At 48.2% G+C, this 20,987-nt stretch overlaps 11 protein-coding genes across 11 annotated transcripts; 5 read left to right on the top strand and 6 right to left on the bottom strand.

Moving 5' to 3' along the window:
• Positions 1-1,052: 1,052 nt before the first annotated feature.
• On the bottom strand, positions 1,053-1,880 carry PRE6 (proteasome core particle subunit alpha 4; the record flags this gene model as incomplete). Its single annotated transcript, XM_076685547.1, has 2 exons — positions 1,053-1,788; positions 1,846-1,880. 2 exons carry the CDS (start codon positions 1,878-1,880, stop codon positions 1,053-1,055), a joined length of 771 nt encoding a protein of 256 aa, XP_076540171.1.
• A 1,148-nt stretch (positions 1,881-3,028) lies between these two features.
• Positions 3,029-4,510, top strand: TRVA0_026S00672 (F-box protein; the record flags this gene model as incomplete). Its single annotated transcript, XM_076685548.1, has 1 exon — positions 3,029-4,510. The coding sequence occupies one exon, from the start codon at positions 3,029-3,031 to the stop codon at positions 4,508-4,510; it is 1,482 nt and encodes a 493-aa protein (XP_076540172.1).
• A 25-nt stretch (positions 4,511-4,535) lies between these two features.
• On the bottom strand, positions 4,536-5,717 carry GPC1 (glycerophosphocholine acyltransferase; the record flags this gene model as incomplete). Its single annotated transcript, XM_076685549.1, has 1 exon — positions 4,536-5,717. One exon carries the CDS (start codon positions 5,715-5,717, stop codon positions 4,536-4,538), a length of 1,182 nt encoding a protein of 393 aa, XP_076540173.1.
• A 578-nt stretch (positions 5,718-6,295) lies between these two features.
• Positions 6,296-7,694, bottom strand: RPL7A (60S ribosomal protein uL30 RPL7A; the record flags this gene model as incomplete). Its single annotated transcript, XM_076685550.1, has 3 exons — positions 6,296-6,925; positions 7,119-7,230; positions 7,684-7,694. 3 exons carry the CDS (start codon positions 7,692-7,694, stop codon positions 6,296-6,298), a joined length of 753 nt encoding a protein of 250 aa, XP_076540174.1.
• A 651-nt stretch (positions 7,695-8,345) lies between these two features.
• On the top strand, positions 8,346-9,917 carry HSF1 (stress-responsive transcription factor HSF1; the record flags this gene model as incomplete). Its single annotated transcript, XM_076685551.1, has 1 exon — positions 8,346-9,917. The coding sequence occupies one exon, from the start codon at positions 8,346-8,348 to the stop codon at positions 9,915-9,917; it is 1,572 nt and encodes a 523-aa protein (XP_076540175.1).
• Positions 9,918-10,380: 463 nt separating this feature from the next.
• TRVA0_026S00760 (MINDY family deubiquitinase) lies at positions 10,381-11,505 on the bottom strand (the record flags this gene model as incomplete). The annotated part of the gene is made up of 1 exon (XM_076685552.1): positions 10,381-11,505. One exon carries the CDS (start codon positions 11,503-11,505, stop codon positions 10,381-10,383), a length of 1,125 nt encoding a protein of 374 aa, XP_076540176.1.
• Positions 11,506-12,075: 570 nt separating this feature from the next.
• SCY1 (Scy1p) lies at positions 12,076-14,509 on the top strand (the record flags this gene model as incomplete). The annotated part of the gene is made up of 2 exons (XM_076685553.1): positions 12,076-12,097; positions 12,147-14,509. 2 exons carry the CDS (start codon positions 12,076-12,078, stop codon positions 14,507-14,509), a joined length of 2,385 nt encoding a protein of 794 aa, XP_076540177.1.
• Positions 14,510-14,595: 86 nt separating this feature from the next.
• VMA13 (H(+)-transporting V1 sector ATPase subunit H) lies at positions 14,596-15,988 on the bottom strand (the record flags this gene model as incomplete). The annotated part of the gene is made up of 2 exons (XM_076685554.1): positions 14,596-15,909; positions 15,980-15,988. The coding sequence occupies 2 exons, from the start codon at positions 15,986-15,988 to the stop codon at positions 14,596-14,598; spliced, it is 1,323 nt and encodes a 440-aa protein (XP_076540178.1).
• A 585-nt stretch (positions 15,989-16,573) lies between these two features.
• TGL3 (bifunctional triglyceride lipase/lysophosphatidylethanolamine acyltransferase) lies at positions 16,574-18,294 on the top strand (the record flags this gene model as incomplete). Its single annotated transcript, XM_076685555.1, has 2 exons — positions 16,574-16,705; positions 16,768-18,294. The coding sequence occupies 2 exons, from the start codon at positions 16,574-16,576 to the stop codon at positions 18,292-18,294; spliced, it is 1,659 nt and encodes a 552-aa protein (XP_076540179.1).
• Positions 18,295-18,365: 71 nt separating this feature from the next.
• Positions 18,366-19,094, bottom strand: ELP6 (Elongator subunit ELP6; the record flags this gene model as incomplete). The annotated part of the gene is made up of 1 exon (XM_076685556.1): positions 18,366-19,094. One exon carries the CDS (start codon positions 19,092-19,094, stop codon positions 18,366-18,368), a length of 729 nt encoding a protein of 242 aa, XP_076540180.1.
• A 549-nt stretch (positions 19,095-19,643) lies between these two features.
• On the top strand, positions 19,644-20,927 carry ZUO1 (zuotin; the record flags this gene model as incomplete). The annotated part of the gene is made up of 1 exon (XM_076685557.1): positions 19,644-20,927. The coding sequence occupies one exon, from the start codon at positions 19,644-19,646 to the stop codon at positions 20,925-20,927; it is 1,284 nt and encodes a 427-aa protein (XP_076540181.1).
• Positions 20,928-20,987: the final 60 nt, after the last annotated feature.

A 20,987-nucleotide genomic window follows, 5' to 3' on the forward strand; every position in this document is an offset into this window, starting at 1 on the left:
TACCATATGTAGCGCAGTACCAGATACCAATACAGTAGTCGTATTTTTTTAGTCAATTATCCGAATATAGTTCGAAGTGAACAATTGGGGGGCCAGCTCCCCAAACCCCCAGTGGCGACGCTTTGCGTCGGATCTCACAGCAGTACCAGTATAATTTGGTACCTTGCTTAGCATTTTTAACGATCTCCTGGGATCGCTTGTTAGCACTCGTTGTAACTCGCAGCGGTAGGCACCGATATATATCCACGTGGACTGAATACAGAATCAATGACTGCGAAATAGGGAATAGACTCAATTGATACAGGACTTGATTCAGATGTTCCAAGGTATATATTGATTTAAATGGACCATAGTGCCGGCATTCCCGCTTTGGCAAGATTTCAATTGACTGGCTAATGAATATTAGGGCATAAATACAGTAGTGAACAGCCTCCATACAGGCATTGTGTGACAAAGTTTATATTTCTCAAATGCCATCCATTGAGGTATTAATGGCCTATTGTTATACCGTGTACAAATTAGAACCATTGGTTAGGTAAATATTGTTACGATTGAATAATCCAATGGTACTTCAAGGAACTCCGGTAAATTCTTGAGACTTATAGTTAATTGAGTTTGATATAACTAGTTAGGGTTTTTCTATCTATCCGTGTAGTTTGTTTTGTCAAGTTGGCCTATTTACGCAATTACAATTGTAGACAAATAATTTTGTCTTCGTTATGACTATTGTAATCTTATTTGAAAAGCTACTCCTACAATTATTCAAGGACTTCTACAACTTTTCAAGGACTCCTACAACTATTTAAGGACTGCTACAGCATTAAAGGACCCCTATTATATTTAAGAGCTACTTCGGCCATTTAAAAACTCCTAACTGTTCAAGGACAACCATTCTAAGACCCCTACAACTATTCCAGCATAATTGAAAACACCTACTATTACTTAACGAAAAAGCGGTACTGTAAAACAACTATCCACGCAGCATTGAGAAGCCCACCCCTACATTATTCAAGGAAGTGGTGAAATAGTGGTATATATTAAGTGAAAAACAATTACTCAGAGGCGGCTGGGGCACGTCTGCCCTTCTTCTTCTTGGCAGCTTCGGCGGCGGCCTTCTCTTCCTCAATCTCAGTGACGTACTTGGCCAGGGTTTCGCTGTCAAGCATCTCCAGCTTGTTGCCCGGGGTCATAATAGCAATCTCAATGTTCCGCGCACCGGTCTGAACGACCTCCAGTAAACTCTGGATCGCCAGCTTGACCGTCTTTTCGCGGTCCATCTCCTCTTCGTAGTTCTTCTCCAGCAGCTCCCGCACAGTTTTGCTCGACCGGCCAATGGCATTGGCCTTCCATGCAGAGTAGATACCCGAAGGTTCGGTCTGGTACAGCTTCGGCACATTGTCCTCGGGGTCAAACCCAATGATCAATGTGGCGATACCAAACGGCCGCACACCGCCCGACTGCGTATATCTCTGCTGCACGCCGGCAATGTACTTCGTCATGTACTCGACGCTCGCCGGGTCCTCCATCGTCAGCTTGTGACTCTGGGCCTCGACTCGCGCCTTGTCTACGAGCACCCGCGCGTCGGCGTTCAGCCCGGCAAACGCCAGCGTCAGATGGTTATCAATTGGGCAGATCTTGCTCGGCGTGATTCGCGTGTCCTGGAGCTTCAACGCACTTCGCTTTTCGCACCCCAGCACGACAACGTCCTTGCCCTTGACACCCACAGCACAGTTTCCTCGCTTGACCGCCTCCCATGCATACTCAACCTGGAAGACGTGTCCGTCAGGACTATTTTTAATCGGTTAGCACTACAGCCCCCAGGCGGTGGCAATTCGGAGTACGTACCTGAAAACCGACAATGCTCTATCGTATCCACTCATTCTTGACCGATGTTACACTCTACTTCCCGTATCTCGTTAATTGCCGCTTTCTTTGTAATCTCCTGCGTCGCTTGGCAAGAGGTTCAACGTGTGTCGATGGTCGTCGTCGCACCCTTTGGATGTGAAGTGTGGTTTGGTCCGCCACCACCCATCGGAGTGCTAATTCAGTCTACGATATTTTGAGAACCGTTTTGAAGCTTATTTAGAAGCTTTATTCACGGTTTGAACAGAAGCATAATCAATTACTTCCTGGTATAACGAAAAATTTATGTAGTCTCATTGATCACTATGAGTTCTGTCAGCATCTGTCAGTGGTTACAGCTTGTACTTTACCAAGTCTGAAGCACTATACCTATCTAACTAGTAAATATGTCTATGTGCACGGTTTTACATGCTAAAACTCATCATTCGAGTATGCATCCGAAGAATGATTGCAATTGATCAACGCTTTATTGAAAAGATATAGGCAGTATCCATAGCGGTTGATATCGTCAGGATATATAGGGGATATCACGCCAATCCTGGGTCAAATAAAGATTCGTTGCGGGCGCACGCACGCTGGATTCAAGAATTTCACTCGCGGAGAGACTCCGACAGCCCTTAGATCGACCGATTGATCCATCTAGCGTGGGAACAGTCTTTGTTTAGGCATTGAGATATTGAGGCATTGAAAATGGCACCTAAATCGAAACGGGTCGCCCAGTTTGACCACTACGCCCGCGTTTCGCACCTGTTCCAATTGGCCTCTGTCATATCCACCGAGAGCCCCGAGCTCACCAGGTGCTATACCGGCGTGCTGAAATCCGTAGCCCGTAAGAACGTGCTGAGGCTGGCACCTTCCATGAAGAGAAGCATGTGCAAAGGCTGCAACGGACTGCTCGTACCGGGGATGACCAGCCGGACTCGCATCGTCAACAGGTCGAAGAACAATGATCCCAAATGTGATATACTCGAAATCACTTGTATCGGATGCGACAGAGTTAAACGGTTCCCTGTTGGCAAAGGAGAGTACAATCCATTTGCAGAGAGGGCTGCTGTAGAGGACTAATCGCTCTCCTGATGGATGGGAATTGTTAGGATTAGAGTTATGACGGATCGTCGATAAACGGCTTGGATTTGTTTACCTCCGAAGAAGACAACCATGTATTATGGCACAATTGCCGGTTGAAGTTGCTGAGATCATCTTCGAATACCTCGACAAAGATTGCTGCAATGTCGGGCTAGTGTGCCGGACGTGGCATAGCATTTACCTTCGCATGGTTTGGAGAACGCTGCACGTTGAAGTTTATGAACACATTCTTTCATTTCGCCACAAGCTGCGAACATATGATGCCACGATTAAGATCATGCGCTTACCGAATGGCCGCAGCATGATCGATGGTGCAACGGTGCAAAGGCTCAATGCCATGTTGCTAGCAATAGAACGGGCCAGGAAATGTATCCGTCAAGTTAAAATGCTCTTTCTTAAAGCTCCTACTTATGATTCCATTACCATGTTAAATGTCCTACGTAGCATTTGCCAAGCTGCTGAACCAACTCGTCTCGTCTGTGACGTGTGCTATGGCGCCGATTGGAGTACGGTCCATGCCGCTGTAGACGTGGTGTGCAACGTCCCTGCAGAGACAGAGAAACGAGTCGCCATCCAGGCGGTAGACTTTGATACCGAGCGCTTTGTCACCCGATTTCTCCAGCGAATCCGCGAATCCCCATGTTCCAGTGGCATATCACTTGCCATCGAATTCGTGCTAACTCGTGGCATTCAGCCGAGCTTTTTCCATAATTATGGCGACCTTATTGAGCGAATGCAGTTGGACGACAGCGGAAAGGAATTCAGGGGCGGATTTAGATATGTGAACCAGCTCATTGCGAGCTGTCGGAACTTGCAGGAGCTCCTAATCAGCCTAATGAAACGAGGAGAAGATGACGAACGCACCGGCATGAGAGAACTGACTCTTCCGCATCAGATCAAAAAGTTCACGCTGTCCAATTTCTCTCAAGCCCCGGTAACGGTTTGTGCGCAAGACCTCGGAACAGCCGTTTTGTGCCAGGATCACTCGGGCATGTCAGCTATTACCCTGAGGGCGTTGAGGCTGCAAGCTCTGACTATCTATAGCCAGCATTGGGCGAACAGCCATCTTACACACCTTACTAAATCTCTTCCAGAGATTGACCAATTGACCATTTACGGGCTCGAGCTCCGCGAGTCCATAGGGCCCTTCATTCCGCTGCTCAAGTTGACCCAAATAAGAGTGTCCTGCCTGCCGATACAAACGTTTCCCTACAACTTTGAAGAGCCTGCGCCATGCTGTGACCACCTGATGGCGCTGCATGTTTTCACCACTCTTGTCAATCTGTGCCTGCCAATATTGGAGCTTTGTATCCCTATACCATTCGAATCTATTCCTGAGTTGTTTAACTTTGTCAAACTTTGCACTGCTCGGATGACCAAACTGGTATCGCTGCAGATTTGGACGCAGTATTCTACCGTCGGAACTGACGAATTGAGGCGCTGCCCATTTCTCATCAGGGACTTCGACCACCTTTACAGGGTCGACATGGCTAGAGTTCGAGAGTTCCAGTCCATGTATCCATTGCCTGCTCTCCGCTTACTTTGGCAGAATAAATATTAAACCGGTTGACGAAAAAAAATATTATCTAGCTTTGGTTCTTCTCTTCTAATTCTCTCTCGAGTTTCAGCAGCTGTTTCTGGAACCGTTTTCCAAAGATATCAATGTAGTACGTCGCGCCATTGTAGGAAGCCGTAAAGAAGATCACCGTCAGGAACAACGCGCTAAGATAACTATATGCGTACCACAACGGGCAGAGCATCATAGTGAACAGCTGGAAGCTGTATTGGATAGCCGTGAACGCGATCACCGGGTAAGGCTCTGGAAGTTCATTGACCAACTTGCCGATACGCGTCTTGCCATATGATTTCCTAAGCCACTCAAAGCTTGTAACACGCGCACCGGACTTGATTTTCTCCTTGCGCCCTACCGTGATGAAGTAATGGTAAAGGGACTGCCAAACGAAATAGGCGACAGTAGACCACAGGACGCTGTACGCGAATCGCCAACTCTCGAGCTCGACTGCGGCTGGGAACCGTCTCGACTTGGTTTCTGCATCCAGCTGGTGCGTGATAACGTGGAATACAGTAGGTGGGAGCACGTGAATGAAAGTAGAGGTCGTCTTGTCCAGCGAATGGAGAACTAGAGAATTCCTCCAGGTAATTACAGCCCACGACAGCGTACCAAACGCCAACGCATAACAACTGACAAAAAGTTCAACTGATCCGGGGAACGCCCAAATGAAAAGAAGATTAAGGATATTGGCAAAGTAGCACAGGTCAGCGAGGAAGTAGTGGTAATCCTTGCGCTTGTAAGTGTAGAAGCGAATAGGGAGCAACAAACAGGACTCAACAGTGTAGAGACAATGGAACCACTCTGGCTTACTGCCCATGATGTATCCAAGGGCAAACACATTGAGGAGGCCAAACGCAAAAGTCAGCTTTTCCGAAAGGGTGACTATAGCCTCGCTACTCAGTTGCTTCTCGACCTTGTCAATTCGTGCCAGGACCTGCCGCTTAAGCTTTTCTAAGTCCTCTTCTCTGACGGTCTTGATTTTCGTGCGGAGGTCGCTGCCGCTCTTGCGGATATTGGCGTTGAACGTCGTCTGGAGCTGTTTACTCCGCTCTCTGACGGTGGTGTTGATCTTGCGCGACAGCTGTGTCGACACCGCGAATGGGTCCAGCAAGTCAAGGAATGAGACTTTATCTGCTGTCAATTCATCCGACAAGTAGTAGCCATCTTCGCCTTCTGAGCACTCTTCAGAACTCATCTTTGACGCGCCGCCATAGAGGTTCAGGCTAATCTAATATACACAATATATTTTGGTTCGTGTTATCACTGCCGATCATGGGACAACAAAACAGGCGTCCCTACCATCAGATAAACGTGCCAATCAGACTATTTACCATTGGCAATTACCACCATAGGCTCAATTATATGTATTATATAAACGGGATATATTACGGATATATATGACCACTAAAAATTTTTTAAATGTGATTTGGGTCGTGATTTGTCTCCCATGAAGCTCAGTAGCATAACTCACTACCAGGTAATTTCATTGCTTGTCCCCCGTACAAATGTGCGCATTTGGAGAAGCGAAGCGTATGATATGTCCATTAAATATTCTCGATATCCTTTCATAATTGACATTGTCGTACCGGTACTGGAAGTACTCACCATGGCGAATAATCAGGGGCCCCATGGAGGGAGTTCTGTGCAGGTCTCACTCACAATACGTCTATTGTGTACTACGGTACTATGGCTATATAGCAATGAGTGCAATTTAATAAAAATTAATTCATGTCATTAGTCGAGTCATTAAATAAAACAAAAAATTTAAACTACCTAGTTCATCTTCGAGACAAGCTCGTTGACGAACTCCTCTCGGTTACCGGTGGAGCCACCCTCAATGAAGTGCTTGAACTTTCGTGGCACGCCCCAGCCGCCAGACGGGTTGGAGAGCTTGAATGGCCACAGGAAGTTGGAAGCCTGCTTGAAGTTTGGACCCACGGTGTAGATCTCGTGGATGAGGTCCTCCATGCAGACAATGCCATACTGGCCAAGGTTGGCCTCAATGATGGCGTTGTCCGAGAGGGCAATTCGCTGCTTGTTGACCTTGCCGTAGCCTCGCTTGTAGATGAGCTTTCGGACAGTGCCAAGGTTTGGATAACCGTAGGCAATGTATGGCTCAACAATTCGGAGCAGCTCGGCAGTAGCCTTGGTGAGTCGGATGAAGACACCGTTGTTGATCTGGTGGAGTCGCAGGAGCTGCAGAGCCTTTCGCGGCTTTGGAGCAATCTTGTTGACACCCTTGATTCGAATGGCAAACACAAGCTTGTTCTCGGCAGGGACGAACAGGTTGCCGCTGGCCTTGGCATCACGTCGGGCCTTGATGGCAGCTCGCTCGGCCTCGTAGTACTCGTTCTGGTACTTCTCGGCTCGGGCGAAGATGACCTTTCGCTTCTCCTTGTTGGCCTACATTCAGTTAGCGCATTGTGTCATCAATTTCTCCTGCAAACTCATTCCATCGCTTTAAATGTCAGCCCCGAAAGATGGTTAACGTTCGACAACATCGCCGTAGCTAGTCGAGGAAAATGGTAGGTTATCATCATCGTAAAGTGATTGGGGAATAGAGCCATCCAGGAGGCATTTTGAAGAGGTTACTTACAGCAATGTTCTTGGCCTTGAGCTCGGTCTTCTTGGCAACAGCCTCCTGCTGAGCCTTGGACTTCTTGAGCTGGGACTCTGGGACCAAAACGTCCTGAGCACTTGGGACAGTACTAGACACATCGAGTTAGTATTCAACGCAATGACATCATCGCATCGCAAACTGCATAGCATTTGCGTAATGAATGTACCCTAAAAAGCTACTAAAACAGCTTAATCGGGACACGCTTTTTAAGAGCAGCAAAACCCTTTTATCACTTTGATCGAATGGTTTAACCAATTTTTGTTAACCAACATCGACAACACCTCACACGAATGCAAGAGATTCTAGCGTTTTAGGAAGATACTTTGTCACAGCTTGTGTTTCTTAAAAAGACAAGCAGGCGATCGTTCCTCTTTTCCAACGCAGTAATATCTTTAAGGATAAAGGGACGTATATCCCTTATAATCCCAAAACTCTCCGAACAGAGAAGACAGGGCTGGGCAATCCAGCGAATTTTAACACTCAGAATCCCCTAAATTAGGGGACTCACTGCGAAAACTAACTATCTATCAAAAGTGCTTACGTTCGAGCCATTTCTATGCCTATTTCTAGTTTGAATGAAGTCGAGATTGAAGAGATAAGAAAAGGAAGAAAAGGAATGAAACTTTTTTGTAGTGAAAATTTCAGCGGCTACATCGGTCCAATTCTGCATGCTCTGCGCGCGCGAGGGACAGAGTTCCCCGCGCAGCCCCGAACTACTTAATTAACATAACTGCCCACATCCTGCGCAAGCGTTGGGACTTATGATACAAAATTTTACTTTCCCGCGCCCCTCCCTGTCAAAAAGCAACGGTCTCGGAAGCGAACCATTCAAATCGATAAGGCCACATACGGAAGCCCTGCGATAATTGGAAAAGCCATTGCGAGTCTGTTGTATCCACCATATATTTGGCGCATCCACCATATATAGGGCTAACGGACAATCGATTCCCCTAGGGAAACTCATTACGCATTAAGGAAACGAATAATCGTTGGGGCGAAAAAAAAAGAGAGTTTCGAGGTAAACACCCCTACTTCCAGTGTTTGACAAGTGGAAGCTAAAATACCGAGAGCGTCTGCTTTATTGCAATAACCTCACCACTCAGCACTGCATCGGGAAGTGACTTTTGTGCATTGTCTTGTTCTCCCTTTCTTGCATTTTATTCCCAAAAAACGACGGTCTTGAGCGGTTGGAAAGGAAGTAGGATGGATAAGCATTCAAAGAGCGTGGCAGGAGCCATCGTCAAGAGGGACCCTAAACAGGGTGTCGTGCGCAAGCGTATTACTGCGGGAGCGTCAAAAGGCCGGAGATCTGCCAATGCCAGCGGGCAGAAGACGCGGCCGGCGTTTGTCGGCAAGCTGTGGAGCATGGTCAACGATCCGGCAAACCAGGAGTTTATCCGGTGGATGCCGGACGGGGAGAGCTTTCAGGTGCTGGGCAGGGAGCAGTTTGAGCGCATGGTACTGCCACGGTACTTCAAGCATTCGAACTTTGCGTCGTTTGTGCGGCAGCTAAACATGTACGGGTGGCACAAGGTCCAGGATGTGACCTCTGGGGCGATGTACCAATCGGCCGAGGGTGAAACGTGGCAATTCAAGTCACCCTACTTTATTAGAGGACGTGAGGACCTGCTCGATAACATTGTGCGTAATAAAGGCTCGAAGAACGCCGGGAGTGACGACGAGGAGGAAAACCCCGTGGGAGATATCCGGCTCATTATGGACGAGCTGCGGCACATCAAGTCGAACCAGCAGGCCATTGGCGAAGACCTTTTGCGCATCCGCAAGGACAATCAGTTGTTGTGGGCGGAGAACATCCAGACGCGTGAGCGGCACCAAAAGCACGCCGAAACGCTGGAGCGCATTATGCGGTTTTTGGCCTCTGTATATGGCAGTGGCGCCACTGGCAGCAAAATGCTCAATGACCTAGTGGCGAATTACAATGCGCCGAAGCCGGCCCAGAAACTGCTTATGAACTCGCCCGAGAAAACACGGCCACAGATCTCTGAGATCATCACCGACGACGCTAACAATAGCTTTGGCGATCTCAACGGCTCCCATAATGTTACTAACCTATCAGATGAACCATCACCTTTCTCGGTTGATGCCGTCTCTAACCAGTCTCGAATATCCTCGGTGTCCGCTCCAGGTAATAACAGCAACCTCGCCAACGCGCCAGTAATGGTGGATCCGGCTGTTACTAGCGGAGCAATAGCAGGGTCGCAGCCAGTGGTCACTAGTCCGTCAGGGGAGGTCATTGATAACAACTCTCATCTCAATGACCTGGCGCTGTCTCTGCAAAATACAAAGTACAGTCAACCGCCTACGATGCCCACTCCAAGAGCGCTGTTCCCCGAGCTTAATCCCAGCGCGAGCTACCCGGATCTCAACTTCCTGGGAGGCTTGCATGACCACAATGGCGAAGAGGAAGCCAGTGCCGACCGGACCCAACAGCGAATTCTGGCCAACTCCTCGCGGGTCGAAGATATCCAGAATAACATTGAGACACAGTCAGAGAGCCTTGCCCAGGTCGAGCAATGGCTACGGGCTCTCGACTCGCGCTATACTAACAGTAATACCCCGGTTCCTGAGCCGCTTAATGGAAACAACCAGAGCACTAACACCAATGAGATATACGACTCCAACTTCAACGTGGACGAGTTCTTGGACACAGAGAACTTGGACAATCTGAACGACTACTCTGGCACGACGGCCGTGAATCCGGGTACCCAGACAACGACCGAAAATGACCCGAATAAGCGACAGCGCGTGGAGTAAGTTATTAAGTTATTAAGTTTATGATAGCGATGCATTTTATGAATTGTCTTCCACACTCTGTTGCCTCAAGCGCAATTGACCTCGATTGGTCCAGAATCAATACACGCTCCCTCCTAGTAATGAGAGGACGCATTTTCCATGCCCATATAGAACCGCTTTGAGGAGATATATTGGCCATGGACCTGTTAGATTGCTCAATTGGCGCCAGCTTGTTCGGAATTAAGAGCTTGCCATGAGCCATCTACTTCGATTATAACTGTTTTTCTAGCAAGCATTCGTTAGTTTGAGTAAAACCCCAATGTACCTTGTGTGGTTTATTGTAAACAATAATTAGCATCAAAACATTACCTATGCGATTGCCAACTCTACTTTTGATAGATCCATTCGACAAGGGTCTGACACGCCAACAGATTTCTAACGTCTAAGTCGTTTTCGGTTCACACTCATCAAAATCATTAAACAATCACATAACAACGCAACCCTTGTCCTTCTTCTTTTTCTGGGTTTCCTGGCCCGATAGCTTCTGGCTCTGGCGCTGGCGTCGTTGCCGCTGCCTCTGATCCCGCCGCTGTTGACCGGCTCCCTCCTGTGCCAACTCCTGTGCTAGCTCCTCATCGGCCTGTAGTTGCATCTGCTGAGCGATTAAAAAGTCTTCCGTCACATCAGTGTGCTCATCACCCCGATGCTGGGTATCGTCAATGGCATGGGGAACAAAGCTTCCGGTGTAGAAGTAGTCGTTTCCACCCAGTGCATCAATCAGTGACTGCCAGACAATGGACTTTTGGTCTTTGAATCCTTGGTCCGCTACAAGGGTATACAGCGTCCCTCCGTGCTTTACAATGGTAGCGAAATGGTCGTTCCGGAACAGAACCGCAGGGATATCAGGAGTCAGCAGATCTCTCACCTCTCTAAGGCCGTATGTAGTAAGCTGCGTAGGGTTATGGGCAAAGAAATGCCGGATTGCTTCAGCTTGTGCTCTCGTTTCGGCATCGATCTCAGAGTCTTCTGACGCTTTTAGCAGTAGCGCTTGCGCGTCATCGTAAGACTCTACTGTGCTAATTGTAGTATATTCTGGGTCATCTGGGTCAAAAGTCCACCCATGGACAATATCGACGTCGTAAAGCCGGAAGAGCGCCATTTCAGGGGTGTTATCAAACGTGCCATTGAACCTCACGTTGATGTTCATTCCGGTAGCCAGCTTAGGCAACAGCTTCAGCACAGCGTCAGTGGCCTGGGAGTGGTCTTCTCCATCGACCATTCCACTCTGCACGCTTGCCCCGTCTGAGGTGTCCTGGGGAGCCTGCGCGCCTTGCTCGCTGACTTTGGCCAGCAGTAACTCACCCAAGAGGTCGAGAATCTCGTTCACACTGATCTTAGGCTTGCCATAAGTAAAACTGGCCAGTGAGAGAGCCGAGCTGTTGCCATTGGCCTTCTTCGACGTATGCTCGCTGAGCACTAACGTATTCACGAGGGCCACCAGAGGACAGGGGCCGTTCTCGTTCTGCAGCAGGATCGTAGCTTCGACATCCTCGCCATCCCGCTGAACCACGATGCGCTTAGTCTCAAAGACTTCGACCTGTGAGCTCATTGTACGATTAATTCGTCTCGGGCTGATTGGAGATTAAAAAGTAGAAGCTTCAAACTTGGTGGCTGCCTCAAACGGAAGTCAAACGGGCACCAGCCACAAGTCACGTGCAATGTGTGGGGAAATTTGATCGATATAAATTAACTAAGTTATATTCGTGCGGCGTTTCAACATGTTCCGTTATCCAATATTAGGGTCAGTTTGACGTATAATAGAAATCTGTAACCCCGGTCTTAGCGATACTATACATTTTGGCTTATTCAGAGAGTTGGCTGCTTCGTTGGGCTCAATTGGCTCACAAGCGTATATCATGACCTACCGTAGTACAGTAGTGCAATTAGAGCTACGGGCAGACTAAGCCCGCCAGCATTAGAACGAATTATACAATCTTTGCTACGAAAACTCATGAGTATAGATTTTCCTTGGGAAAAAGAGCGCCAAGGGGTGATAATGCTCACGGTAGAAACGTCAGCTGGGGGATGACGGAAATTTGATCCGGCCCGGGAAAACGGCCACCTCACATTGGAAACTGATGAGTAGTACCTTATCCAACAGCAGGAGAACGAACCGCGAATGTTGTCAGCTTTTAAAGCCTGTAGGTTGAAACATTTCGAGAAGTAGCGGATTTTGCTAACAGTTTTTAGTCTCGAGTGGTATCCTCGCGAACTACTCTATATCGAAGAATGTGCAGTTTCGGGCCGGCCCGTGGTCAGTGTACTCTGGCAAGCGCAAGTCGAGCGGAGAGGCAGTTTCCATATTCATGTTTGATAAAAAAGCGCTACAGCACGCAATTGCTGCGTCTGGAATCGATAGAAGTAGTGTGAACGACGTGTACGACCGTTTGAAGCGGGAAGCCAATGCCCTGGCCAAGATCAGACATCCGTCCATTGTGAAGATCATTGAACCATTGGAAGATGGCAGGAGCAGCATGATGTTTGTGACAGAACCACTCAGTGCCTGCTTAAAGGGGCTGATAGACCGGTCTGGCGGTGGAGGAGGCATTAATGATGGCGACTTAGATGAACTGGTCATACAAAAGGGCTTGCTCCAGATAACTGAGGGTCTTCAGTTTTTGCATAATAACGCAAACCTGGTTCATTTAGATATCCAGCCGAGTTCTATCTTGATCGATGCCAAGGGTGACTGGAAGCTAGGCGGATTGGGATTCATTCAGAACTATAAGGAACAGTCTAACGACTTCTTTATATCCCAGTACGACCCGAGGCTACCGGGATTTATTCAGATTAACCTCGACTTCTCTGCCCCCGAGCTTGTGCTAGATAGGCGTTTGGAGCCTGGCAATGACGTGTTTTCACTCGGCTGTTTGATTATCTGCATATATATACAGAGACCGCCGTTTCGAACTAACAACAACCCATCGACCTATAAATCTGAGCTGGCAAGCATATCACGGATACTAAGAGATCAAAAAATCCCTCAATACTTGAGTGGTATACTTCCCCGGCTGATTACTCGCAATGCTATTGAGAGGATCACTTTGGAAGACTTGAAGCACTCGGAGTTTTTTGACAACCCTCTCATCAGAACAATTAACTTTTTGAACGACTTCCCGGCCAAGCTCCTTTCGGAGAAGAAAACTTTCCTTAATGGGTTACAAAGCATTCTCCCCCAGTTCCCGAAATCGGTACTCCAGAGGAAGATTCTGCAATCGCTGATCGAAGATATCGAAAAGGAGCCTAACATTTTGTACCTCATTCTGCAAAATGTATTTGCCATTGGCAAGGACATGAGTCAGCTTGGGTTCACTGAGAAAATCCTTCCCGCGCTCGCTAAAGTGAAAAACGAGTTTGGCTGTCAGCTGGCCATCCACGATAACTTAGAAGTACTTACTTCTCGTCTATCGGATAATGAGTTCACGGAATCCATCCTACCCATTGTCATTAATATGTTGGCAACAGCCCCAGCCGAGAACCAGGCATCTCTCCTTACTAAAATTAACATTATCGCTTCTAAGCTGGACTTCATTACCATGAAAAATGAAGTGTTCCCGGTCATTGGTACAGTGTTTGGCAAAACAACAAGTCTCAGCGTCAAATTAGAGGCGGTAAAGGCGTTCCGCGTATTAATCGAGCTCAAGACCCTGGATAAGTTCGCCGTCACAGAAAAGCTCCTTCCGCTTCTCTCAGCAATGAAGACGCGAGAACCAAAAATCCTCTTGGCCAGCCTTGATGTCTATACATTAATAGCGGATATGGTGGACATTGACGTTGCGGCCAAGACTCTTATCCCTAACCTGCTTACATTGAGCATGGAGTCTCTTCTTACTAAGCAGCAGTTTCACGGATTCATGAATCGTATCAAGAGCGTCTTAGATCGAATTGAGCGGGAACACGAACGAAAACTGAGCTCGCAGACGGCATCCCAGGACGATCTTGACATACTACGCAATGGCGTCGTTGGGCGGGATGACAAGGCGAACAGCAGCTCTCCGAACTCTCCGAATTTCAACAGCCTTATATCCGGCACTGTCAATAATAGTGCCCCTCGAAACAATTCCCTTGAATATTTCAGCACTTCTGCTAGTCCTACGGCTACGTCCTTTAACGCTTCTACAACTACTAATACAGGCAGATTTGGTTCTGCTGGCAGCGCAGGGTCTAGCGCGGTGACTTCATTTGGTTCTGTCGGCAACGCTCCGTCAGCCCTTAAACTGGAGCGATCATCGTCGTCATCGAAGCTATTTAACCAGATGACTCCCCTTACTCCTAAACCGCTTAATGCATCTTCCTCTGTTTCAAGGAATATCCAGCCAACTACGTCTACCTCTATTTCAAGGACTATCCAACCGACTACGACTAGCACTGGTTCAATTGACTGGTCCAAGGCTGTGAACAATTCACTATCTCAGCCAATACAGAATACACAACCATCCAAATCGGCCTTAACTATTCCTGCTTTGCCGAAGCCATTGACACCGCAAAGCAAGCGGCCCACGTCACAAGACAGCGGTGGCAGTGGCCTGGACAAATACCAGAGCCTATTATAGACACTGTCAGTTTTTCTTTCTATTATAATTTGAATGGCTTGTACGCAATGATTGAAACTGCATATAACCACCATGTATAACTCAATTTATTTAAAAGAGTGGGAAATGAATGCCTGAGTAGCCTTGAGCGCCTCGTAACGCACTTCTGGGTCGCTGTTATTCATCAATTCCATGACCTTAATCTTCGCGCCCTGTTTCTCCAGCACACGCATTGCCTCTGGAAGTTCTTCAATCACATGATTTATGTCGCTGCATGCAACTGCAAGGGATATGTTATCAGTGGATTCAGCAACAATCGACGAGAGTAGCTTGACCATCTTATAGTCTACCTCTTTGAATCTCCAAATGTTCTGCTTCCAGAACAGCTCACTTCGGTGTGGTGGGGTCCACCGCAGCTTCCTACCCTCTATTTCGTGTTTGTACTCATCAAAGGTCGTCATTGAATCGAATGCATCCTGTAGAGTAGTCTGGAGTGTCTCAAGATCGGCGATGAGTTCCTCATCAGCCCACTTTCGCTCGGACAGCGTCTTAACTAGGGGAAGGGTCGAGTAGGAAAGAAGAGATGGTATGGCGGTCTTGGGAGCCAATTTGATGGTGTTGACGAGCGTCGCAAGGGCCACTCGGATGATCTTTTCCTTTACGGAATTCTTCGTAATCTCCATGAGAATCGGCGCCATCTCATACTTGGTGATGACCTCAGCAGCCGCGTACGTCTCAAAAGTAATGAGCCAAAAGATCAAAAGAGTGTAGTATTGCAGCTGGAAAGAGCTCCTAGACGTCGTGTCTAGAATCTTGAGCAGAGGGGGGACAATCTCAGCATTTTTCGACCAAAAGATGGATCGATAACACTTCGTTCGCAGCAGCAAGCCGTAGCTCTGCACGGCAATGTCCTGGAGGTTAACATTAGGGGAGGATGCAAGTTTAGTCGCTAGATAAGTAAAAAGTGATGTCGCATACTTCTCCGGTGCACGCTGCGAACTGAGAAGAATGACCAAAGTTTTGGCCGCAAGGAGGTGAATCTGCTCGTCATTCTTCTCGAGCAGCTTGACCAGTGCCGAGTATGCAGCCTCACCGTCTCCTTCTGCGAGGAGGCACTTGCTGAACTCAGGAACATCGATAGCAAAATCTCCGGCCAGGGAGAGGATATACTTCACTACGTCGTCTCGAGTGATTCGATTGAGCAGCTCAATGATCGAGGATGCGTAGAGCTTCGGGTCGCTTTCGACAATTGAGTTCCGCTTATCCCTGCTTTGCTTCTCAATCGACTTCATCAGGCCGGCCTCATGGGTAGAAAGCAGGTTCGCTCGAACGTACCCTTCCCAGGGAATGGGTCGTACGCGAATATTAGTTTGGATTTCATCGAGATACTGGCTCGTAATGCTCAAGCTCAAGCTGGAACTCTACATCCCACTCACGTTAGTCAAAAGAAAACACCAGCTGTCAAATCAATGCCACTTCGATTTTGCCTACCTGCGTCATCGTATCAGACTCAACTCAAGTTAGTCGTTCTTCACCTCGATTGGCTACCGGTAATAATAAGGGGATCTTTCGGCGTCCCTGCTGGCTTGTCGATTAACGGGGGAGAATACCAACCGTACTGAAATGTTGGCAATGCTAGAAGTTACGCTTGTAGAGGTATTTGGTTTGTAGGCGGGCGATTTCTGTCATTAAATGCATCGAATGAGGCTATAGCTTTGGAAAAAAAAGTGTAGGTAATGATCTTAGCTAACGCTAGGGTATGAGGTTACCAAATTTGCATATTGTGCGGCTTTGCGGCATTGCGGCTTGTGCGGCTCATACGTGCGGCAATGAAACAAGTCTTAAGTCTACAGTAAGCCGTGTTATCTGCACGACGGATTCCAATTGATCTGGATACATTTGTAACCACTGAAAGTATTAATAAAATCGCTGCATGCGCTTTAATCCTGGAAAGTGAGCAAAAGTCCTCCTATCTCTGTTCCCACGTGATTCCACCGATAACCCCGACCACCTTCACATGCACGACGACCTATCGTGACCTATCGTGACCGTATCAAACCCTTTACTTTATGGTCAGTCCTTGCTATGAGCTACTACGGGTCATTTGGTGCGCCATTTAACCTTGCCTTTTGGATCGTGTATCTCAAGGACACGATTTTGTTCCTGTTCCGGTCCTGGGCCGAGATGATATCAGATGTATTCGAGTTTTGGAAAAACGTAGGTAACGAAGAGTAGCTAAAAGGGGAAGGGAAACTGGTACTAACTTTTTTCAAAAACAGAGAGTATGGTGTTACATGACAGAGTCAGATGAGAAATCGATTCTTAAGGCCCAGCTGCAGCTATGTGAATCGTACTCGGAATGGCAGGATCTCTCGTATAAGCTGGACTCTGTCATGGGCAACGATATCTGGAGGCAAAATCCAGTCAGTAGAAAATACGATTACAAGCTGATATCGAAACGACTGAAAGAATTGGCTACTGCGCGAGAAGAGAGCGATTTAGAGACACTCCTGGAGAAGCTGAGATCTGGACTTTTGCGGAACCTGGGGTCCATTGCAACTACGCAGTTGTACAACCGGGCATATGGCGGTACTAAGCTGCTTATAGAGGACTACATTAATGAGGTTATAGGCTGCCTTGAGTATATGGATAAGGTCAAACCCAACAGCAATGTCATGCTCACTTCCCAGCGGCAATTGGATTTCTTTCACGATACAAGACAGTCATTTGGCAACTCTGCTCTCATTCTACACGGTGGGTCGCTCTTTGGGCTCTGCCATCTTGGTGTTCTCAAAGCGCTCTATGACCAGGGCCTCATGCCGCGCATTCTTAGTGGCTCTACTGTAGGAGCCCTAGTGGCCAGTTTAGCGTGCACTTGTGAGGATGACGAGTTTTTGCCCACAATAGAAAGCCTTGCCAAGGGTCTGCCCGAGCTGGACGACGAGTATAGCGATATGAAGTACCAGAGCGTTGCGGAGGGAATCTTGACCTCCATGTGTCCGCCCGAGATTTTCATATTCGAGAGGTTCGTGCGTGAAAGACTGGGCAACATGACCTTTGAGGAGGCCTATCTGAAAACAGACCGAGTTCTTAACATTAATGTTGCTCCAAAGAAGACCAAGCAAGGGTTCGAGTCGTGCATCCCGACTCTGCTCAACTATCTTACTGCGCCGAATGTGGTAATCTGGTCAGCTGCGCAGGCCAGCATTGGCACAGGGGTCCTACAGCGCAAGGTGGACCTGCTGGTGAAGGACCGTGACGGCAATATTAAGCCGTTTCTAAGCGAGCATTCCATTGACTTTACCCCGGCAAATCAGCACACGCACGTATCAGAGCGCGAATCGCCCTACACCCGGCTCTCTGAGCTGTTCAATGTTAATTGCTTTATCGTTAGCCTTGCCAGGCCGTATTTTGCCCCCCTCTTATTGAGCGATTTTAAGCACCGCGGCTACCAAACGTGGTATCTGCGGCTGATTAAGCTCTTGCGGCTCGAATTTCAGCACCGGTTGGCTCAGTCGACTCAATTGCACATTCTGCCCACAATGATCCAACAATGGTTTGTGGATGAAAACATTCCGAATGGATTTCAGGTGACGATTGTCCCGGAGTTGCCATCGCTGCTTCGAGACGTAGGACGCGTATTTGACAGCCACCACATCAAGTACAAGGTAGATCACTGGATCAGGATTGGCGAGAAGAGCACTTGGCCAATGTTGAGCATCATCTGGGCACGGTGTGCGATAGAATTCGTGCTTGATGATATATACAACCGCAAGAGGAGCGCTATTACGAGTTACAGCAATTGATAGTGCCGCAGTCATTGAGAAATTGACAATGCCAAAGCCTTTGAGTAATTGATAATATCGAAATCTTAGAGTTAGCGATAAAATATCTTTGTTGAATCGTTTGTAACAAGATACATGTACTCGCCCTCAACGACCGTTACACCTTCTAATGGGACTCTCGCCCCAGTGGCCACGGTTAACACCCCAGTGACGTCGTCTGCTCTGCCCGTCTCCAGCGGCCTGAGAGTCAGCGAGACCGTCGACTGGTACAGCAAGCTCACGATAAAGTTGGCCTGGTTGTCGGCGAGGTCGGAGTCTTCAGTATCCATAATCAACGGCTCGTCAGCATTGCACATCATATACACTCCTCGCGACATTTTCTGCAGACTGAACGCCAATTGAGAAAGATCCTCAGCGGAGAGGCCGCAAATAGGCCCCAGAAAATCAAGGCTCTCAATTACCAGCGCGGCATTAGCGGGGACATTTTTTTGCAGTAGTGAAACCAATTGCTCGAGTGTGGCTGCACCCCGGGTAGTGACAAGCGATCCCGAGAGGTCAACCAGTTGGAATTCGTGTGCGGGAACTATGGCGAGATCAAGGCCAACACGTTTCAATCCCTTCTTGTGCAATTCATTGTGATCCTGGAAAGTCACGAGACAGACTGGCCCGTCAAAGTCTTTGGATAACCTTCCGCAGATGTACTGACTCAACCACACCGGAGACACATCTATCGTGCTAGTAACAACGTGGCAGAACCCCGGCTGGAATATTGATCCATCTGAAAAAAACTGAACGTCTTTGAATGCTATCGTCTTTGACATCTGTTCCTCTATCGCTGATGATGGTGTAGTTCCCCCCTGCCCCGCAGCCTGGAAAATTGTTTGCTAATCTAGGCTATTTCATCGGAACCTGCCAGTCTAGCTAGCTATACTCTATATAAACCAAGAACCTCTCTTCAGACCTTCCATACTTGATATTAGGTCTATGTTATTATATTGCATACATAATGATTAGTATGACCAATTCTTCAGTGATAGTCTGCTGCCACTTCTACTATTTAAGTATCAATGGAGAACCAGGGAGTGAGGCTCATGCGGCTCGCAAAGGGAGCTAGAAATTGGTAGGCCAGTCCCCCCAATTCTCCCTAGTACTTCGCTTAGCATGTAGCTGAACCGATTAGGCCACAAAATTACTGCTTCAAGTATTCCTGATGTTCTGATTCGCACTGTAGTATAAATCTCGATTGATTGTTAATAATCCAATGAATTAACCAATCGACATGTACTGCACAGCCGTGCAATGAAAAAAAAATTCGAGACCTGTCTACGGTTAAAAATCCTTCTCTTCCTTAGACGACATCCGAACTAATCATGTCTCTTCCAGCTCTCCCATCCGATTGGACTGCCCCAGAGTCCTTCGCTGCTTACGCTCCATTCAGCTCTCCGGTCAAGCGATCGGTCGAGCCAGTTGGCCCGGGCTTCCTTGCCCACGCCCGACGAACCCTTCGGGGCCGAACCTGGTCTGAGGACGAGCGAATCCAGGCGGAGCAGAATGTCAAGAAGGTCGAGAGCAACGGCGACGAGGACATCCTTGAAGACGAGCCAGAGGACCCAGATATGCTTCTTCAGGATCCTAAGCAATGGAAGGAGCAGGACCACTACGCCGTGCTTGGTCTCTCTAAGCACCGATACAAGGCTACTGAGGAGCAGATCCGAATTGGCCACCGACGAAAGGTCCTCAAGCACCACCCAGACAAGAAGGCTGCTGCTGGTGTGGACGAGGAGGAAGCCGACAACTTCTTCAAGTGCATCCAGAAGGCGTTTGAGCTGCTTCTCGACCCAGTCAAGCGACGACAGTTTGACTCCGTTGACAAGAAGGCTGACGTTCCGCCACCATCCAAGAAGGCTAAGGGTGACTTCATTGAGCTCTGGGCGCCAGTATTCGAGGCCGAAGCCCGATTCTCCAACATCACCCCAGTGCCAATGCTTGGTACCATGGAGTCCTCCAAGGAGGAGGTTGACAAGTTCTATGCCTTCTGGTACAACTTCGACTCGTGGAGATCGTTTGAGTACCTCGATGAGGACGTCCCGGATGACACCTCTAACCGAGACAACAAGCGATACGTTGAGAAGAAGAACAAAAACGCTCGAACCAAGAGAAAGACTGAAGACACTGCTCGTCTGCGAAAGCTCGTCGACGACTGTATGTCTGTCGACCCACGAATCAAGATGTTCAAGGAAGCTGAACGAAAGGCTAAGGAACAGCGAAAGTGGGAGCGTGAGGCTGGTGCTCGAGCTGCCGCTGAGGCCGAGCGAAAGGCTAAGGAGGAGGCCGAGCGAAAGAAGGCCGAGGAGGAGGCTTCCGCCAAGGCCGCTAAGGAGAGCAGTAAGAAGAACAAGGAGGCTGCTAAGAATGCTAAGAAGAAGAACAAGCGAACCATTCGAAACGCTGCTAAGGAGGCGTACGGCGAGGACGACGCTGCCAATGCTGATGTTGGCACTGTCATTGACAAGCTTGATGATGTCACTCTTGGTGAGTTGGCTGACAAGGTTGGTGATACTGCCGCTACCAAGGCGGCTATCGAGGAGACTGTCACCAGCCTTCTCGAGCAGGGCAAGCTCACTGAAGCTGCTCTTCTTTTCTTCAAGAAATAAAGAAATATAATAATTTCTTTCCTTCTTTCCGCCACCTGGAAACACTGTGTCTCTTACAGG

The sequence above is a fragment of the Trichomonascus vanleenenianus genome (genome assembly GCF_965637985.1).
Source record: "Trichomonascus vanleenenianus strain CLIB 3782 genome assembly, contig: TRVA0_026S, whole genome shotgun sequence".
Taxonomy (NCBI): domain Eukaryota; kingdom Fungi; phylum Ascomycota; class Dipodascomycetes; order Dipodascales; family Trichomonascaceae; genus Blastobotrys; species Blastobotrys vanleenenianus.